Source organism: Montipora capricornis, chromosome 1, assembly GCF_036669925.1.
Source record: "Montipora capricornis isolate CH-2021 chromosome 1, ASM3666992v2, whole genome shotgun sequence".
Lineage (NCBI taxonomy): Eukaryota > Metazoa > Cnidaria > Anthozoa > Scleractinia > Acroporidae > Montipora > Montipora capricornis.
This window is the reverse complement of record NC_090883.1, coordinates 36,269,588-36,289,163: the sequence shown is the minus strand read 5'-3', so window position 1 is coordinate 36,289,163 and position 19,576 is coordinate 36,269,588. Positions and strand designations below refer to the sequence as shown.

Below are 19,576 nucleotides of genomic sequence, written 5' to 3'. Positions count from 1 at the left end.
ATGAACTTTCAAGTAGACCCGACGAGATCTAACCTCGCCTCTGCCATTGTAAATAAGCCCGCGCGCGGTTGTGGGATACGGCGTTAAAATTTTTCTCCCCAGTCCTCCGAGTTACGTCATCAGATCACCTGGCTGTAAAACGAGTCCTTGTCCTAAACAGGTTCAGGATTTCAAACCCTCGGCGGCACCCCTATACCCAAACATGAGTGAAGTAGCATTCCCCCCCCCCGTCCTTTCTCGGGCAATATACTCGCTTTTTGTTTAACTTTCACGCAAGAAACATTCATTACTCCTTAGTTGTCATCACACTGTGGGACGAATTTTATGATAAGCAGCTGGCGATGAGATTTCATACAAAACACGTTTTGCCGTTTACAGTGCGACGCGCCTTACCGTGGCCACCAAAGAAAGTTTTTTAGAAATTGTCCGCCAATCAGAATGTGTGAATTTCATTGACAGTCACGCCTTAAGGTCGCACAGTTGTAAGTTGAACACCGTTGCATAGGTCGTTAAGTTGATGCATTTACACGTAATTGTCAAATGTGAAAGTTTGTTGCGTGGCCACAGTAAGGCGCGTTGCACTGTAAAAAGTATGGCGTGGTTTTTTCATTAAAACACGTTAGTGTTAGCCCTAACATCAACGTCAGCATTAGCCTTAGCCTTAGTATACCAGTTCCTAAGTGAGGCAACCGTCGCGGCTGAATCATTTCGTCATCAACCTCGTAGAACCAGGCCTAAACAGTCGGTGTTGTATGCTGGAGTGAACGCATTGTTGCATTTTATGGTAAATAAATGACGAAACTGAGTGAATGTTGTTATGGAAGCAAACTGTATTCTTACGTTCTTAAGCTTGTACAGGCCAGATTCGTGCGTTTTGTGTAAACCTGTACAAAGACCGAAAATCAGGAGGATCCACAACAAAATTCGCATGGTTATAGAATATAGCGCTCCAAAAAACAAACTAAACCGAAACTGTATCGGCTTAAATTCCTATTTTGTCCCCAATATGACGCCATACCTTTCATTGAATTAGATTTCATCAATTAATATTTCAGCACCGGTGGGAAAATTCTGATTTCACTTTCAAAACAACATTTTCGCTCACGACATTCGAAAATAAACTGCAGCCTTTTGAATCAAAGCTGAGTACTATCATTATCAGGCTTTGCAAAAAATATGATGCTACTCTTGGAAAAGGACTAAGCTGTTTTTACTTGATTAATTCGTCATTACAATTATCCGTTTTGGTTGAAGGGAACCCGTTTGGTTTAATTTATGCGTCGCTTACAACTATCTTTTCAATTAAACAAATGGGAGGTAAAGACTATGATTGGTCACGCGAAAGATCGACTATCATAAATAGCACAGTTAAAGATCCAAACTACGTTACGACATAAAAAGAAACTACAGCCAAATGTGGAAAAAACCAGCTCTTTTGACCTGGCATCAACTTGAGATGTGGATGATTGCTCTGTTATGCGTGATTTTTTGCCATTCTCCGATGGTAGTTCAGGCTAAATCGGTCAAAGTATCGACACAGTGGCCCAGGGACACTTACAGTAAGTAACTGCATTCTAGTTTATTTTTAGTCGGACGAGCAGTCAGTTCGGACAATTGTGCGAGTTGTTGTAAATTACATTTCACGTTCACGAGTTAGTAAGAAAAAGAATGGATACCGCGCGCGCTATCAGGACCAATTTGTACCATTACCCTGAGATCTTGTTTTTGTCCCCGCTTTTGTGTTTCCCGCGGAAAAGAAGATAAAGCTTGATCGCAGGTTACGGAATAGAGAGTGTAAATGGCTACTTGACGATGGAGAAGTGGTAGAGGTGTCAGGTGGAGAAAACATGCAATCAAGACGTTATCCAGAATAGGCCATTTTCGAAATATCAAATATTCAGCTTGATAGTGAGGCAGGTGGAGGTGCAGGTGGAATGAATGTGGAAGATATTTACATATCATCCACTTTCCTTTGTCTTTGTCCTCACTGCCACACTATCAAGCTGAATTTTAATACATCGAAAAAGGCCTATTGAGAAGGGTCGTACTAAAAACCCAAACTGCACTCTTGTCAACTTTGGCAAATCATAGCCTGCGTAGCAAGCGTTCCTGTTCGACCAGCATGTTCTCTACCTTGAATTGACGATTATCGTTAATTGTTAATGTGCTTTCAATTTACTATTATCGTAATTTCAGAACACTGAAAGCTTGATATGGATTATGGGAAATGAACATATTTCTTTTAAAAGCAGAACCCTAATGTCTGGACTCGCAGGACTCGAACCAGGGAATGTGTAATTAATAACCCCTTCACTTAACCACTAGACTACCAAATCACTAACTGCGAGGATGTCATTTTTTATTAATGTCAATAATTTTTTCTTCCAAAACTGCCGCTGTAAACGTGTATTAACAGCCGCTAAGAAGCAAACTTACACAGTGAAAATTGTCGGTTACCAAACTTCAAGAGAAAGCTAACCATTTTAAAATCAAGCTTTAGACTTAACCATTATTCAGCAATGATTTTATATATATACTTATTAGTTTTGGTAAACTTTTAGTCAGTTGATCTTTAGTGGTTAAGTGGATAAAAACAGTTCCTTCGAAGTGGGTGCTGCGGGTTCAAATCCTGTCCAGGGGCTGCTTTTACTTTTTCCTTTTTATTTGCTACCACAAGTCTTGGGACACAGTGTTCTGAAATAACGATAATAGTAAATTGAAAGCAAATTAACAATTAACGATAATCGTCAATTCAAGGTAGAGAACATGTTAGTTCGACAGAAGAGCTTCGAACCGATTTACTGCAAACTGGCCGCGCGAACGTTGGGGCAAGGGACTGAGGGAACGCTTGCAAGAAGACCCCCTATTTTTGAAAAACTCGTTCGCCCACGAACGGGGGCTTCTCATTGGTGCGGCACAGTCACAATGATTGACAGGTGACAAATTCTGGAGCAAAATATTTACTGGGTTGCCGTATGGCAATACGGCAATCCCACTTGGAAGATGGGTAGAATTTCTCCGTTTTATTTTTTTCCGTGTCGGTAAAAGTCTTGCCTGTCACTTCCCCGGTAAGTGGTGTCTTTGTGCATAGAGCCTTCTGCGCGTATTTTCTTAGGATCGAGAGGGTAGTGGAAATGCGTACATTTCTCTGGTGGACACAGTAGAATCATTAACTTAACCTGTAATGGCGTCGAAAGTCATGTAATGCAAATGGCGTTTTAGTGGATCTTTGAACAAAATATACCCTTATGAAGCTCAAAAATGGCAAATCAATTGTATACTGAACAAGACAGGCGACAACAATCTGTCGGCCGTCGAGGCGTCTTTTACCAAGTGTGCTGTTATGTAGAACATTGAAGATTCGCAGGGCAGCGATAATAGTGAATTCAAAGACTAGACAAGGTGGATTGAATGGAATTTCAAGCGTTAAAATCGATGAAAAGGTAAGATTATTGTCGAAGCGATGCCGCAATTGCGTGTCTTCATCACATGTTCCTTTGATCTCACATTATTGTGTTTTCCGTCAAAATATTCGCTTGTTTTCGATTTCGCTCGAACATATCTACCTTTATTACATGTCCAGTGAATAGTTTTATCCTCTGGGATGAATTTTCCGTCGAAAAATCGGTTATTTGGGCGGTCAGAGTAAAACGCAGACTGCAGACTGCAGACCGGGGGTAAAATGCAGACTGAGGGTAAAATAAATATTAATAATAAAAAAACGAGTCATAAGGATAAAATAAAGATTGTTTGAAAGACAATCCTGTTTTACATCTGTCAACAACTCACATTATTATGACTGCAGGTCGCTGCACCTTTTGGGGATGCGATCGTACGCGTTGAAATCATCTGTGCTTTGTTTTTGCGCTTCCAGATGCATTGCAATCTTCCAAATTATTTGTCACACCGGTACATCGAGGGAAATCGATCGAAAAACCAACAATTATTACTTCGAATACCTGAATAATCTCGGTTGTCTTTTTTCGGTGCAACGAAATGCACAAAGAATTTCATGTATTCCGAGCAATTAGGACGCGGGGATTTCATTGGTTAAGCTATGCGTGATAACCCCTAGGGAGAGGTTATAATTGAAAATTACATCTTCCAGCTGCAAAACAAACGAGCTTGTGAACTTAAAGGATAAACATAACGTACACGAAAGCGAATGAAAGGATCCTAATAAGAAATTTTTACACCAGTCATACTGGCTTAAGCCGACTGAATTGAAACGTTAAATGGTTGCAAAATCCTCGTTATCTCTGTCTTTGTTAATGGCCAACTGGAAAATATGGACTGGACTCTGGACTGGACTTTGGACTGGACTCTGGACTGGACCCTGGACTGGACTTTATTAAACGAAGCTAATATTTAACCAATAATATAACGATTAACCGCTTCTCTTTAATTATTAACCAGCGAGAATGAGAATGAGAATGGATGTTTTTTTTCAAAGGGAACGTAAACGAAAAATCTAACAATGCTGCCCAGTAACTTTCGATCAAGTCAAGCTACTATTACGTGAATACTGTGGCGACGATATATCTCATGCGTGCGCTGTCTAAAGAATATAAGGAATGTAGTCCAATTCAATACATTCGATAAATTCAAAACTATGCAGCAGGGAGGGAGCCACAACGCCTTAAAATTATCTTGCTTTGAAACATCTTATCAGGAATATCTTTTCGTTTCGGAATAAGTAGCCTTTGTTAAACGAACTGTCATCAACCTTTTTAGTGTTATCGGTACAATTATCGGTACAATTACATCAGCGTGGTTTCGTGTGAAATGAACGTTTGTGCGATAAGAACTGGAACGTGATAAAAATGTTTACTATTGGGGTGGTCCGCTACATTCCTAAAATAGCACACGCACGAGATAGGATCGCGTGACGACATTACATTGTCACCTGATGACTTCAAACTTTCACAGCGTTCACGCAATCATAGCAAAGCGTATAAGTGGCGGGGTTTGTAACGTTAATTTACCGCTGTAAACAACTGAAGTGCTTACTTTGCAGTTTCCTGGCTGGTTCAATTGTAGAAATAGTGCGCAAAGAGATTGCGCTTAACATATCGAATATATTGAATTGGACTACATTCCTAACATTCTTTAGACAGCGCACGGATGAGATATATCGTCATCACATTCACGTAATGGTAACTTGACTTGATTTAAATTTTCTGGGCAGCATCGTTCGATTTTTCGTTTATGTTCCCTTTGAAAAATACAGTCCAGAGTCCAGTCCAGAGTCCAGTCCAGAGTCCAGTCGATATTTTCCAGTTGGCCCTTTGTTAATAGACCAATTCGGCTAACTCAATGTTGTACCCAATTCAAATCTCTCGGGGTTAAGATTCTTTGTGTGTTGAATTTGCATGACAATGAAGCATTCACATTTAAATGAGATGGAAATACTTGGAACAAAACGTTTTATTCCCAAAAGATTTGAATTGGGTACAACATTGAGTTAGCCGAATTGGTCTATTGGTACTGTAGCCATGCGTGTCAAAATAAATTGAGTTATTGGGTAATTACTCGATTACTTTGTTCAGTGCAGCAAAATTGACGGTTGAATTACGGGGTGGTGACTTCTTTGCCTAAAAGCAACTCACTTAACGAAACTGTCCTTTTTCAAACAACAAGGATTCAAACAGCTTCAATTCTTACAGAGTTCGATAAAAATCCGGACATGTTTAAAACATGCGGTGGGGCAACCAAAGCGATGGGAGCTGTGTTGGGGTTTCAGTGTGAAAGTACAAACGGCTACTAACACTCTTATAACTCTTTTTTCATTATTATTTTATTAACCTGCAGTCTGCAGTCTGCATTTTACCCTCAGTCTGCATTTTATCCCTGGTCTGCAGTCTGCGTTTTACACTGACCGGTTATTTGGGTGGTTTTTGGCAACAGAGGTTAATTATTCGTAATGCGATCGCTTCCGTTGCCGTTAGCAATGGGTCGCAAATTTGACACTTTTATCGCATTATCACATTACGCATTGAACCACGTTATCTATTATTCCTAAAAATCTAAAAATATTCATGCCTTATCAGTTTTCGGTCGAATTTATGTCTAAGAAAGCAGATAAATTGCAGAAAATATTAGTTTTGCATCCAAAAATTCGTAATCAACGCTAAAATGACCAAATTTTGCCTAGAAAACATATTTTACTGTTATTCAGTTTTTCTTTAATTTTTTCGTTCGACTTTCGCTTTTCTAAAATGTTTCAGTTGTCTGTAAATAAGTTGTATGCTGTTGGAAAGCTTATTTTCTTAGCTTTAAAATGATGTATTTTTCCCCCTAACTTTAAATATTTTTTTGAGAAAAAAAAACATTTTTTGGCGATGGCTGATTTACCGCGGTTTTCTCGCGGTTGGGAAAGTAGGAAAAAGAGTTAGGCCAGTAGCCAGGTTTTTAACCTCAGAAAAGGATCTGTTTCGTCGTACGAACGTGTGAGGACCTGTGAGCCAAAGGGCCTCTGCTGGTATGACTTCTGGGTGACCCCTTAATAACTTCTTACTAACCGAGCGCGAGGGCCGTACTGCCAGGGAAATATTGGCCCGAGGTCGTGGCAGCACGGACCGAGCGCAGCGAGGTCCGTACAGAAACGACCCAGGGCCAAGATTCCCCAGTACGGCTCGAGCTAGCTCGGTTAGTAAGTAGTTTATTATATGGTTTTTACTGGGTTGCCTCATGGCAAACCCAGTCGAGGTCTGCGTTTAGTTTGTTTGTTTTCTCTCTTTTTTTTTTTTTTAGTTTTTTTTTTTTTTTCCGTGTCGGTAAAAGTCTTGCCTGTCACTCCCCTGGTAAGTGGTGTCTTTGTGGATAGAGCCTTCTGCGAGTATTTTCTTAGGATCGAGAGGGTAGTGGAAATGCGTAGATTTCTCTGGTGGACACAGTAGAATCATTAACTTAGCCTGCAATGGCGTCGAAAGTCATGCAACGCGAATGGCGTTTAAGTGGATCCTTAAACAAAATATACCCTTATGGAGCTCAATAATAGAAAGTCAGTTGGATAAAATAGGCAGGAATCTCAAAAGCGACGAGCACTGGACTTCGACAACAATCTATCGCCCGTCGAGACGAAATCAAAGTGAGCTGCATTTACCTGAAGTACATGGTAATTTGACACGATTGAGTTTCTTGTCTTCACGCACGCAATGATTCGCCTCCAAGAGCAAATATGTTGTTTGTTTCAATAAATATTTCCCTGGAAAAGGATTCTGTGGTATTTTCTGCCTTTGTGAATTATAATATCATGTTGTGTATTGAATTTTCGAGCTTAAGGTTCAAATGTGATATGGGAGAAGTTTTTTAGTATTGCTCTGTAAGCAGGAAGGGTTCACAGGCCTGTTGGAAGCGTGCTTGAGTTTCAACAAAATGAGCCCCAAAATCAATGAAAACTTGTGACGCAGATGAATAATAAAGTAGCTGCTATTTCCAAAATGATGGAATTACCTGGTGATAAATAACGTCGTACGCGTCTTGGAGAGTAAATTTTGACTTTGCATAAACAAGAGTTGGGCGATTGTGATCTTTGTTTTGACTTCGCTCATTTCATTGTCAACCTTTATAACACTTGACAGAAAAAGAAACTTACAAAAACCCGCTATCTTGCCATCATTTGACACAGATGCTTTACTGTTTGGCGAGTAAACATGCCGCGGTAACTTAATCACGGCGCCCGCTGAATTCCGGCCATGTCACTTTCGATTTTGCAATTTACTTGAACGTAGCAAAAATCTCCCAAAATGTTTGTCGCTGATCGTAACTTTTTATATTCTATATTCACGGTTCAAAATTAATGTTGTTTTCATGTCGTAAATATTTTATTCTCGATCGACCGTCTGGGAAACTTCCTTCTGCTCTTTCTGAAAACTGTGTTTCAATAGTTATTTGCTTTTTCATCAATATTTGTTTTGCATAAAGCAAGCTAACAGAATCTGTACCTTGCTGAGTTCGCATTTGTTAGCGTTAATAGTATTTTCGGTCAGATGTTTCTGTTATCCATGAGGGGTTTATTGTTTTGGTCTCCCATCCTAACACTAACCCCGCGAAACAAGGATTGACTTCAATGAAGTTTAGTATTACAAAGCTTTCAGATGCTCAGAGGGCACACTTGTGGTGAAAAGAAGTTGTGAGGGAACTTGAAAATTATCAACATGTCAGCCCAGAGGCCAATGTTTCTCGCTTCTCTTTTATTTGTTATTCTTCAGAGACTGGAATGCTGTATTTCAATACCACACAATTCAGTGCCTTCTGATTTTCTGTAGAACGTACCACAGGCAAACCAGTGTATGCTTCACAGAAGCATCTAGTTTAATTACCTTTTGCTTTGTTTTTGCAAGCCCGTAATCGGCCCGTGGGCCAGTCAATTTGCCTGGAACGCTGCACGTACCACAGGCAACCCAGTGTACCCTCACGGAATGTCTAGTTCTCCTAAGTTCTAGCGTGACAAAGGCAATGGTGGAAGATGTGGAAGGTTTTGAATCGTGTGTCGAGGCTGAGCGAATCGGGTCTCGGGTATCACATTGAAAAGGAAAAAAGAACTGTCAATGCGCCATCTCTTTAACTGTATAGATGTAATGGCCGTTTTGCCAACAGGATTCGGAAAAAGCTTATTTTTTCAGATGTTTGTCATGATGTGCGGAGTGCGAAATAAAAGAACTTAAAACGAAGAACCGGCTTCTCGAGTATCATCGTGATTTCTCCATTTCAAAGCATAATACGCGATCAACTAAGTGGTTGAGGTGAATTCTATGGGAATGACAGCCTGTAATTTAAATGAAAATCTGGACTGCTTGGACAATATCCATCAAGGGAAATTCAATATTATTTACGTGTCAGCTGAAGCCGCTATGGCGTTTCCGTAATTCATTAAAAGCAAAAGATTCGATCGTTATTTAACAAAACTTTGGCAGCGCTTATTGTCGACGAAAACTTTGGACTGAACTGAAGTGAGCTTTTCGCTCGCCAATTAATAAAATGCCTGCGAACTATCAGAATCCACATGTTTCAGGATCGAGGAAATTCGTCAAATTCTCTGCGTACCTTGCCTGATGTAAGCTTGAGTCCTATATCATGGATTGAGACAAGATGAAGACAACTACGCAGCCTGTTAAATCTTCTCTTAATTATTATGAGAAGAAAGCGGCTCCTTTGTAAAGTTACTCTATTTTTTAAAGCACTTTTACTTGCTATTTCATCTACGATTTCGTGACGATTTGACCAAAAACGTACTGTGGATTATCAAACTAGCGAGGAGGTTTGCTTGTAATTTCCAGGAGATTTAGTACGATCCATTTCGTCAACCACTCTGCACCAACAAAATAGCCAGCAAGTCGTACTGAAATCGTCGTTAGGTTTAAACTTAAACCTATTTGAATGGTTTCATGGTCAGCTTTGCTGGAGATTTGCATTTAACGGCCTTACTTACTACCCATCGAACTCTGTACGAGTTTATGTCTTTCTAAATTTCGTATTTTACGAGCGCACGGATTGCTTACAAGTTCTGAAAATTGGCTGTTGTTTTCGATAACTTCTATTCCAACCGCTCCGCAAATATCAGCTAGAATTTGCCCGTAAGTTTCTTTTCGATGGTTTAAACAAATTCTCAGAAGAAACATAACCAGTCATACCCGGCTTAGAAGCTGCCGTTACAAATTTAACATTTAAAATTCTGCGTTGATCACTCGGTGTTTCCTCGGTGCCTCGGTTTGTTTTGTCGGAAGCCAACATGTGTTAACATGGTTATCTTTTATTGGCTAATTTGTTAATAAGACGTCAATCAGCGTGTATCAAGTCAACCATAAAAAGGTGGGCGTTTTTCAAAAATAGGGGGTCTTCTTGCAAGCGTTCCCTCGGTCTCTTGCCCTAACTTCCGCGCGGCCAGTTTGCGGAAAATCGTTTCGAAGCTCTTTTTGTCGAAAAGGAACGCTTGCTACTCAGGCTAGGCAAATCAAGACACACTTTATTTCCTTGATTTATTTCCTGAGGGGATAATTTTATTTTCTCCTCAAATAAAACGGCAGTGAACCAAATTTTAGTCCTCCGATCGAACACTCTCATGTGGACCACAAAACGAACTCATTTATTAAATGGCAAAGCCAGTCTTGGGCAAATCCCAGCGCTCTGATTGGTTCTTTCTCGGTCGGGATTTTGCAGTACGGACCATTTCCGTGGAAACGGTCCAAGCCGTGTATTTTTGTTTTGGAGCAAAGCCGACAAATTCAAAATTTGCAACCAAAACAGCGAAAAAAACTGTGAATATTGTCATTCTTCACAGTGAAACTACCAGAAGAAGCTTAAAAGATTGAAAGATAAAAAGATTGAAAAGCTAAAAGGATAAAAAGCTAAAAGATAAAAAGCTAAAAAGATTGATTGCACCGGAAGTGTGTTTTACTATCAGAATCAGAGTGCCATCTAATAAACAACTTACTAGCCGAGCTTTCTCGGGCCGTACTGGGGAATATTGGCCCTCGGTCATGGCAGTACGGACCGAGCGAAATACGGCCCTCGCGCTCGGTTAGTAAGCGGTTAAACTTCGTATGAAAATTTGTTATCTCACGAATGCAATTAACAGTTACAACATCCTCGGAGACCCAGGGGCAGGCAGTCGAGACGGGACGAAAAAATCACGGGCGAGAAGAGTCCCTGGGAACATACCTTTTAAGGGCGTACTGACGTGTATTTTGGGTGCGTTGCTAAGGATGTAATGATTAAGTAATTTGAGAGAATTTGACATTATTTTAGTCACTTTCCAACTTTTGTAAACCAATGACCCTAAATATGACGTCATTATGCCACGCCCATGGTCACGTGACCAATAAAAGAAGACTCTAACTTTGTCGTCGTGCTAAACAATTTGGTACTTAATCAGTGGTTTCATAAATTTGTATTCGTTTTTGCTTTCAGCCAAGCATGGTCCTCACTCTGGGTTAATAAGTGTTATGTATTTTGAATGTGTAGGCTGGATTTTAAAAAAGAGAAAACGCCTCACTTCCAGTTGCCGTCTGTGACTCAAAAACGCTGGTGCCCAATTTCCCTCATCGCCATTTCAAACAAAATAATGCGCCGATCAAATCGAAACTCCAGCCTCTTCCCCTATTTTCTCGGGTAAACCCCGGGCATTTGACTATCTTCTGTGCCCGGGGAGTGGGGAATTTGACCTTTGCTTGAGTGGGGTCGATGGAGAAGATTGAACCGGAAGTTTCAAATGATTTTTTTTCGGGCGCCGAAGTAGCTAACAGCTATAAAACACGTGTTTGGATGAGATGGAAGAGTTTAAAGGAAGAGATATAGCATTTGCGAGCGATTGGCTTACAAAAAAGGTCTTCAAAAGGTCTTTATTAAAGACGGCAGGAGCCGACGACGACTGTTCTTTAGTAGGGTATAGGGCATTTGAACACCATTTTGGTCCGAGAGGGCGGGAATTTGAACGATGCAATCTTCAAAAGTTCAAATGCCCGGAGCTTTTCCCGGGATGGGGGGAGGGGTGGGATGTTGAAGTTTCGAGTTGATCGGTGCAATAATTGCTACGCTTGGCTAAGCAGATACAAATCCTAAAGTGCCTTGAGAGTTTTACTTTTCCTTCCCACGTCCAGTGGAAAGTCCTCTTAAATTAAAGACTATCAACGGCAATACATCATCCAGTTACACAGCAACGAGGACAACGGTACTACAACTTTCCCAAAGCACGAGCTTTTCTCTCAAAGACTTGCACATCAAAACTTTAGCAAAGACAGCTAACCCATTTCGCTTTTCTCAACACCCAAACGAGAACCCAGAGTTTTCGTTTTGTTCTCCTACATGCTGCAAAGCATTTTCAAGTTACATTGAGCCTCTTAGGTGGCTGTGATTGTGAGATATTAAGTACAAAAACGGATAACTTTATATGCAAATTACGAGCTATCTGACTTGCTCGTACTTTCAATTTAGCCATTTCCAAACCTAAATATTTTACAGTTACAGCTACTTAGGAGGCTCAAAAATGTTATGCTACCACGATAATTCCTTGAACAAAGAGAAAAATATAAAGATTACTATTTCCTTGTAAAGCTTAAAGAAAAATTTGGGAATGAGCTAAACCAACCTTCAAAACTTTAATTATCTGCAATTTACTTGTAAACACTCCCACGGATGTTTTTCTAATTTGGCATACAACCTGTGGGGCTTCAGTCGTTTGCACTCTTTAAGTTTCGTCATAAAGTGTCTGACTGGATTTCCAGATAATCGACCTTTTCAAAATGAGTGGTCAAGTGTTTCCGTTGCCATGGTAACAGCTGTTGCCTGGAAACCAACTAGAAAATAAACTTTGATCATACCTCGAAAAGATTTTGTGGTGTCAGGGAAATCGAAAGTTGCCTTCTGTAAAAAAATCTTATTTCAACGGATACACCTCAAAGTTAAGAAAAAAAAGACTGATGGAGCCCCCTTAATCGAAGAATGAATATTTGGTTGGTTTCTCTCAGCCATTGCTGGTTAGTTTTCCGCCCGCTTTTTCTCTGTTGTAAACCGGTCAACTAATAGTTTTTTCCCAGAATAATAGTTACACTATTCACCCCTCATTCAGTAGTCGAGGTCGTAGTTCCCACACCCGCACAGCACTCGAGTCGAGATGGGAAACTAATTGTTAGATGTGAAATACTTTGCAAAGTTTCAGTGAGGAAACCTCCAATTAACGAGGAGTCATTGACTTTGAGCGATCATTTGCATTTTAAGTTTCACTTGGGAATAACTGTCATTTTTTTCCAGATCATAACGTGTTTCTGAGCGCTGAGGGACCCGACTGTTTGAAACGTATTAACCAGTTTCCGCTGTTCAACCTGGACACATCTTTCACACCACAACAGGAAAGAGAAGTTCTAATAGATATATACGTTTCAACAAATGGACAAAAATGGTACGAAAGACGCGGCTGGATTAGTTCAGCCAATAACACATCCCATTGTTCCTGGTATGGTATCACCTGTCACGGAAATACAACGCACATTAAAACTATCGTCTTGGCTTACAATAACCTAAACGGTTTCCTTCCTTCTAACATATGGAAAATCCGAAACTTATTTTCTCTCTGCACACCAGGGAACCCTTCTCTTCGAGGACCCATTAGCGACTTTCTGTTTGCGAATATGAGCAATCTGTTGACTGTTGTGTTCAATGACGCTTCTATTTCTGGGAATATTCCTGAAGGGATTGTAAAAATGAAAAATCTGCAAAACTTCCTGGGCTGCGTTATGAACGGTGATGGATTCACTGGTCACTTACCACAGGATATCGGAAACATGACAGAATTACGAGTACTTTGTCTTGGAGGAAACAATCTAATTGGCCAAATACCAAAGAGTATTTCTAGGCTGAAAAAGCTGCGGTATTTGGACCTTCGAATAACTCCTGGCCACATGCATGGAAACCTCAGTGACATATTCGCAATTCCCAACGTAACAGAGTTGTTTATATCTGGAGTTAAACTAACCGGAACGTTGCCTCGTGTATTACCGGAAAGACTAGCACACCTAGTTTTACCTGGAAACAGCATTTCTGGGAATATATCAAACTGGAAAAATTTCCCAAGTATATTAAATCTTGCCAACAATCAACTAAAAGGGGATATTCCAGGCGATGTGCTGCTGAAGGCAGCCGATATGATCGATTTGTCACAAAACGACTTTGAGTCAATCAACGAAGGAAAAGCGTGGCCAGATACAGCCCGTGCTTCTTCTGCGTCTTACGTCTCTCTGGCAGGGAATCGAAAATTGGCAATTAATTTTTCAAGCTTCATGGAACTTTTTTCAAAAAAAGGAAACTTTGTTGATAGCCCCTCAATTCTAAATGTAAGCTTTTGCGACATAACAAGTCCTCTACTCGCAAACGTGCTGTACATGGGAAGACTTTCCACTTGTGATTTAAGTAATAACAACTTTTATGGAGCTTTACCCAAATTTTTTACTGATTTTTCGCTTTTGACGTACTTTGACGTCTCCTCGAATAACTTGACAGGTAGCCTTCCAGCAGGAATTCAAAACATGGTTTCTCTCCAATATTTAGACATATCTGGAAATCCCTCTATGCGAGTTGGGACAAGCGCTTCATCTAACGTCTTTAAACCTGACTTTTTGACTATGTTCAAACCACCTCAAGCAGTCAACTATACGTGCCCTGAAGGACGACTCACGTTCAACAATGGACGCATTCGCTTAGATCCAACATTTTACGAATACAAATATTGCGTCTGCGACGAAGGTTTCTACGGAGGCGATGGTTTGTGCAAGAAATGTATGAGTGGTGCGACTTGCCATCGACTTGCCATCAGTGCAGCTGACGATCTGCGTCCAAACATCATGGAGGTATCGGGTGGCTACTGGCCATCACCAGATCCCAGCAATGCCACCCACCTTGTCAAGTGCTCGGTACCATCTGCATGCAACCCTACAGATTCCTGTACTTGTCGACTGGTCACAACACCAAAGGACACAAATTCGTCCTCCGGAAGCCGTCAATCATTGTCATCTCTGATCACGACGTGCAATCATTCTTGCGTCTGCCATCCAGGGAACACAGACAGGTTTTGCTCTCGCTGTCAAGAAGGGTTTTACAAACTTGGTGGACTGTGTTTCAAATGCAAAAAGGGCAATTTAACTTACTATTACATCTTTATTCCTATCTTTACTTTGTCCTTTCTCATTCCGCTCTGGATGTACTTTCATTTTTATCTTCGACCAATCAAATGGTTCGTTGTTACTGCAATTCATTTTCTACTCATGCTAATCATGATGCTTTTGGAGTTATTACCTGCGTGGCTTTTCAAGTTAAACCTGGTCGTTTTCGTGTTGTGTATGAGTAACCGAGGAAAGGCTGCTCGCTCTCTAATCAGCATAACGGTGTTTTACATCCAAACCATGGATTTCATGGTATCTAGTGTCAACGTGTGGCCTAAAAGAGTTATTAAGGCTCAAAGCTACTTGAGCAGTTATTGGAACCTATACTTTCCCTCTCTTTCTTGTGACCTGCCTTCTCTTTTTACTCCAGTCGGGAAGTTTGCCTTTTTGCTCCTACTTCCAGCGGTGTGCTTAGCCATGGTGGGTGTGTATTTCATCACGATGCTGATTTACAATAGATTTCGTCCCGCTGAAAGGAGAATGCAACTTGTTCATTTCAAATGTCGCCAAATCGCCTTCTTTTGTCTTAGCTTCAGCTACTTTCCAATCGTGAAGCAGTCCCTTTCCATTCTACGTCCATGTCACAGTGATCAGGATGTTCGTTACATGCCCAACTCGCCTTGGATAGAATGCCCTTCGCACTCTTACAGCAAACTGAAAGCCCTTGGCGTTGTCTCAGTTGTGTTCTACGTGATTGGGTTTCCCTTGATTGTCATCTTTGTGCTGATTCGTTTCTTTCCACAGAGAAGATCGATGACTCCTGAAGAGCAAGAGAAACTTGACGTGTGGCTTGGACCTGTCTATTTGCCGTACAAACCAAAGTATCGTCAGTACTTCGAGATCTTTATGCTTTTCCGCCGCCTGGTTCTCGCCATTGCGTTGTCGATGATTTCTTCGTCGTCCACCTTGCAAACGTTTGTAGTGTGGCTGGTTCTGATGACGTCAGCAATCATCCACTTGTGCCTCCAGCCGTATGACGAGGTCTCTATAAACAGATGCGATCCGTGCGAGCACAAGACCAACAGAAAAGTTATCTTCGAACGCATTTTCCGTGAGAATGTCTTTGAACCCTTGGTTTTACTCGTGTTGTCCATGTCTTTTATGGTGTTGAGGTTTTCAGTACTGGACAGTACCTATGCTAACATTTTCGTTTGGCTGGTGATGGTCATAAATACATGTGTTCTTGTGACTCTGCTAGCTGGTATAGTTTACCGTCTTGTTGGCAAAAATGAAGGCCGCAAGAATGGCAGTAACAATTGCAGCGGTGAAAATTCGTATAAAAGTTGCCCAAATGCAATGGACTCTGATGAGAGCAGTGATGAAGAACAAAGGTATTTGCTAGCTGTCAACGGCTAGCGGGGTTACTACGTTGACATAGATGGTATTTAGCAGCAACTGAGCAGCCGTGACTTTCTTTAGTAGAAGAAACCTGAATTCGTTTTTGGTGACTTTCCAATTTTTTGTAAGCACATGTAATGCAGCTGACCGAAGAAAAGATACTGATTTGTTGCTATGAATATGTGTTTAGTATTTTGGACCACTTCGGGGTGGATCAAGAACACATCACTTGATTGCATTGTGGACAATATGGAGAGTGACATCCCAAAGCATTGGTGACAATTGATGTTGACTTTTGATTTGTTTCTCTAGCCTTCAGTCGTCCCTTATTCCTACTAATAGTTGCGTGTTTATGATTCTGCCTTGGTAGTCTAAGTTAATGCAACATTAAACAACGTTAACACTGAACAATAATCGAAACGGATTCGCCGTTGATTAGGTTTTAGTAATTTGTTTTTCAAATGTTGCAGTATTTGCACAACCATTCAAAGCTAAAAGACTAGTAATTTCTTGTTACTAGTTGTATAGATTGCGTACCGATGGCCAACGAATCACACAGATTGAACTAAACACAACAGTAAACTTTACTTCACTCGCACGCCACGACACACAAAAGAGTAAGGTTTCACATTTCCCACGAGTCTAAGTAAGCCTGCGATTTCTATAGACTTCCGGTATAAAAACTAGAGTTATTTCCGGTTAAAAGGTTATCAATAGCCCATTTCCGAGTTACTGCATGCCTCGATATCAAAGCGAGTCCTGGTACACAATCATTCAAATGCAAATGAGTTGCGTATTCTCATTCAAATCAAACTAATTTCCATTTCAATAGTTGAGCACCAAGACTCACTTCGAAAGCCAGACAAACAGCAACTCGGAAATGGCCTATTCATTACACCAGTACTTAGAAGTAATGAACGTGCTTCAAGGCTGCTGCCTAAGAAAATTTTAAAGGGGCCCTCAGAGCTAAACGCTGAGAACTTAGGAGCCCAACATATGAAGTGAAAGGTGTTGCTGTGAAAAATTAAGGAGCCCAGAGCTATTCTTTGGGAGCCCCAGGCTACCGGGCTCCTGTTAGGCAACAGCCTTGTGCTTCCATCACTAGTACTCGGAGCGTACACCTCCAGTAATAAAATGGGCCCATCTCATGGTATTTTTACGGACCTTTTATTTTTAGACTATCTTTTCCCGCCAATAAGGGCAACGAGGACGGTAACGGAAACGAAAGTGCCACAAAACAATAGTTTTAATGAGTAAAAACAATGGCGGCTCTGTACGTGCAGATACTTGTGATTGCTCATGGGGGCTCCCGCGGGATATTCGCGGGAAACTCAGTCTAATCATAAACAAAGACCACTTGTATGCTCCCAGCGATGGGTTCCTGGTGTGCTTCCTAGTTGATGTAGCTAGGCATTTTTGAGTTATTGTTGCTTTTTTTTCTTTGCTTTTTTTAAGATGTTACATCTTAGCTGAATAACTTTAAAACGTTAAGAGCAGTATATTTCTGGTGCTGGTGCTGATATCAGTTCGAGCTGAAATGATCAAATCAATAAATGTTGTCGTTGCTGTTGATCATGCTGTTGCGAGTTTCCTTCTATCTCGAGAATTCGCACTAGTTTCACTGTACAGCGGAAACCTCGCCTGTATTGAGTGGACACATTGTATTAAGCGGACATTAGCCTAAGTCCAAGCCTTTTCTCAGCAGAGCGGAGTCACACACCAAAATTGAGCCCTAAGTTACACGAGACCTGTATTAAGAGGAAAATTAAAGACGGATTTTAGAACGCAATTTTATCAGATTATAGGATTGTTGTCCACATTTGAAAGCATGTCTTCCGGTAATTTCATTCAATCACGAAATGTGTGCTTAAAGGCGGGTTACACACTGAGCGCTAGCGGACCTTCATTACGATTCTTAATCTCATACGCAGAGTCTCCATTATCCTTGTCCAGCGGTCGGGAAACGAGCGACTCTGGAAAGTTCTTATCCCTAAGTCCAAGACTATCGGACTTCCGCTTGAATTGCGCATGCTTGGAGTTCACCGCCATGTTGGAGTTTGTCTTACTTTCGTTCCTTTGGTATTGTTTCGAAAAGCCAATCAAAATCCTTAAACTAACGGGTCTTAACGAGAGTCGCTCGTTTCTTCAAGCGTGTGCCTGAATATGCGCTCACGTTTATTTTGTATTATAGAATTTTTTTCAGTTGGAGAGTAATGATGACAAAACACATTTGATCAGTAACATTGTAAGCATGGCAAGATATTATAGTGTTGATAATTTTCAACTATTTTTATTAGAGCCAAAATCTCTAGAAAAATACTTCGGTGTGTGCTTCCTGTAAAGAGCAGAAGTAATGATACAAATTAACCCACACCGTGAACAGGTAGCTAAACATGTTAAGTTGACCATTAAAGAATGGTCGTGCACTTCTTGACCACCTCGAGAGCAGGAAACGTATCAAAGAAAACGAAACCTTATATTTAATACCAGGATGTGTGCAATTGTTTTTAAAAAGCGAACAGTGCGAAATACACTAGTAGGAACAAAAAAAACCTGCGACTAAGGGAACAGTGGTTGGAGGGGGGGACTCCCTTATTAGGACTATACGGGGACGTGACACTGGACAGGGTAGGGTTTTTTGGCCTCGCTGTCCTGAACAGGGTATACAATTTTACTGGCCTCTGTCCTAAACAAGGTCAGAACCTGTCATAAACAGGGTATGGTATTACGAGCCATTACAAGGTCATCAATCAACATCAGCATGGCCAGGAATTCTGAACGCGCGTGCGCAATACATGTAGAGACTTAGAATTTGATGCCTCCTAAAGAGCAACAAAGAAATATATGACATCGAAGAAAGAAAGTTTCTTTCCATCATCTTTTGGTACCAATTGAAAGGCGTTCGGATGTGGAACTAAGAGGCGGCCACCAAAGCTTTACTTAACCCATTAATTCATGTTGATCAAACTGATACTCGTTGCGTTTTTTAACGCTTGGCCAGGAAGATTTTTAGCCTAATGGCTACTACAAACGGTAGACAATCTTCACTATCTCGATGCTTAAAACTATCGTGTGGACTTTATCTCGACCAGTACGCGGAGATCCGGATGTGGAAATGAATGTTTATGCAAACAATTTCAAATTACCATATCACCACGAATCGTACAAGAAGTGGTCGTTGCGTTTTTCTCGGTAGTTTTTAAAACTTTACACAAGGATAATTGTATGCAATACACAAAGAAAGAATCATACTGACCTTCCATGTGGGCACGTACCTTCCCTGTATAACATTCGTGATCTGCGCAGCCAAATTAAACTTCATGATCACAATGAATTAAGCTCTTTTATGACCCAGAAATAAGCTCCTATTTGTCCTAAATTTCCAGCCAAATATTCATTGATCCATACATATTCTTACAGACAGGGCAAATTACACCAATCGCGCGGGGAAGGATATCCAATTCGCAGTCCACCTTTTCGGAAAAGAGCTTTGTAAAAACAGCCGCCATTTCGAAAACAAATGTCTGCAGACTACACTGTAGCCCGGAAGAGCTGGTAACTAAGAGGCTTGGTACCTAAGGGTT

At 40.8% G+C, this 19,576-nt stretch overlaps 1 protein-coding gene and 1 long non-coding RNA gene across 2 annotated transcripts in view; one reads left to right on the top strand and one right to left on the bottom strand.

The window, feature by feature from the left end:
- LOC138040763 (uncharacterized) overlaps positions 1-19,502 on the bottom strand; it is a 20,801-nt gene extending 1,299 nt beyond the window's left edge. The window contains exon 1 of the long non-coding RNA XR_011130695.1: positions 19,249-19,502. This is a non-coding gene — a long non-coding RNA (uncharacterized lncRNA). The remainder of the gene's footprint in view (positions 1-19,248) is intronic.
- On the top strand, positions 525-17,523 carry LOC138040743 (putative leucine-rich repeat-containing protein DDB_G0281931). Its single transcript, XM_068886423.1, has 2 exons — positions 525-1,559; positions 12,751-17,523. Exons 1-2 carry the CDS (start codon positions 1,415-1,417, stop codon positions 16,008-16,010), a joined length of 3,405 nt encoding a protein of 1,134 aa, XP_068742524.1. The 5' UTR covers positions 525-1,414; the 3' UTR covers positions 16,011-17,523.
- Positions 19,503-19,576: the final 74 nt, after the last annotated feature.

What these genes read in the sequence shown, in the direction of transcription:
- LOC138040743 (XM_068886423.1), top strand. Translation starts at nt 1,415, where the DNA reads ATGTGGAAAAAACCAGCTCTTTTGACCTGGCATCAACTTGAGATGTGG. An exon ending in GTGGCCCAGGGACACTTACA is followed by an intron (nt 1,560 to 12,750) that starts GTAAGTAACTGC and finishes ATTTTTTTCCAG; the next exon opens with ATCATAACGTGTTTCTGAGC.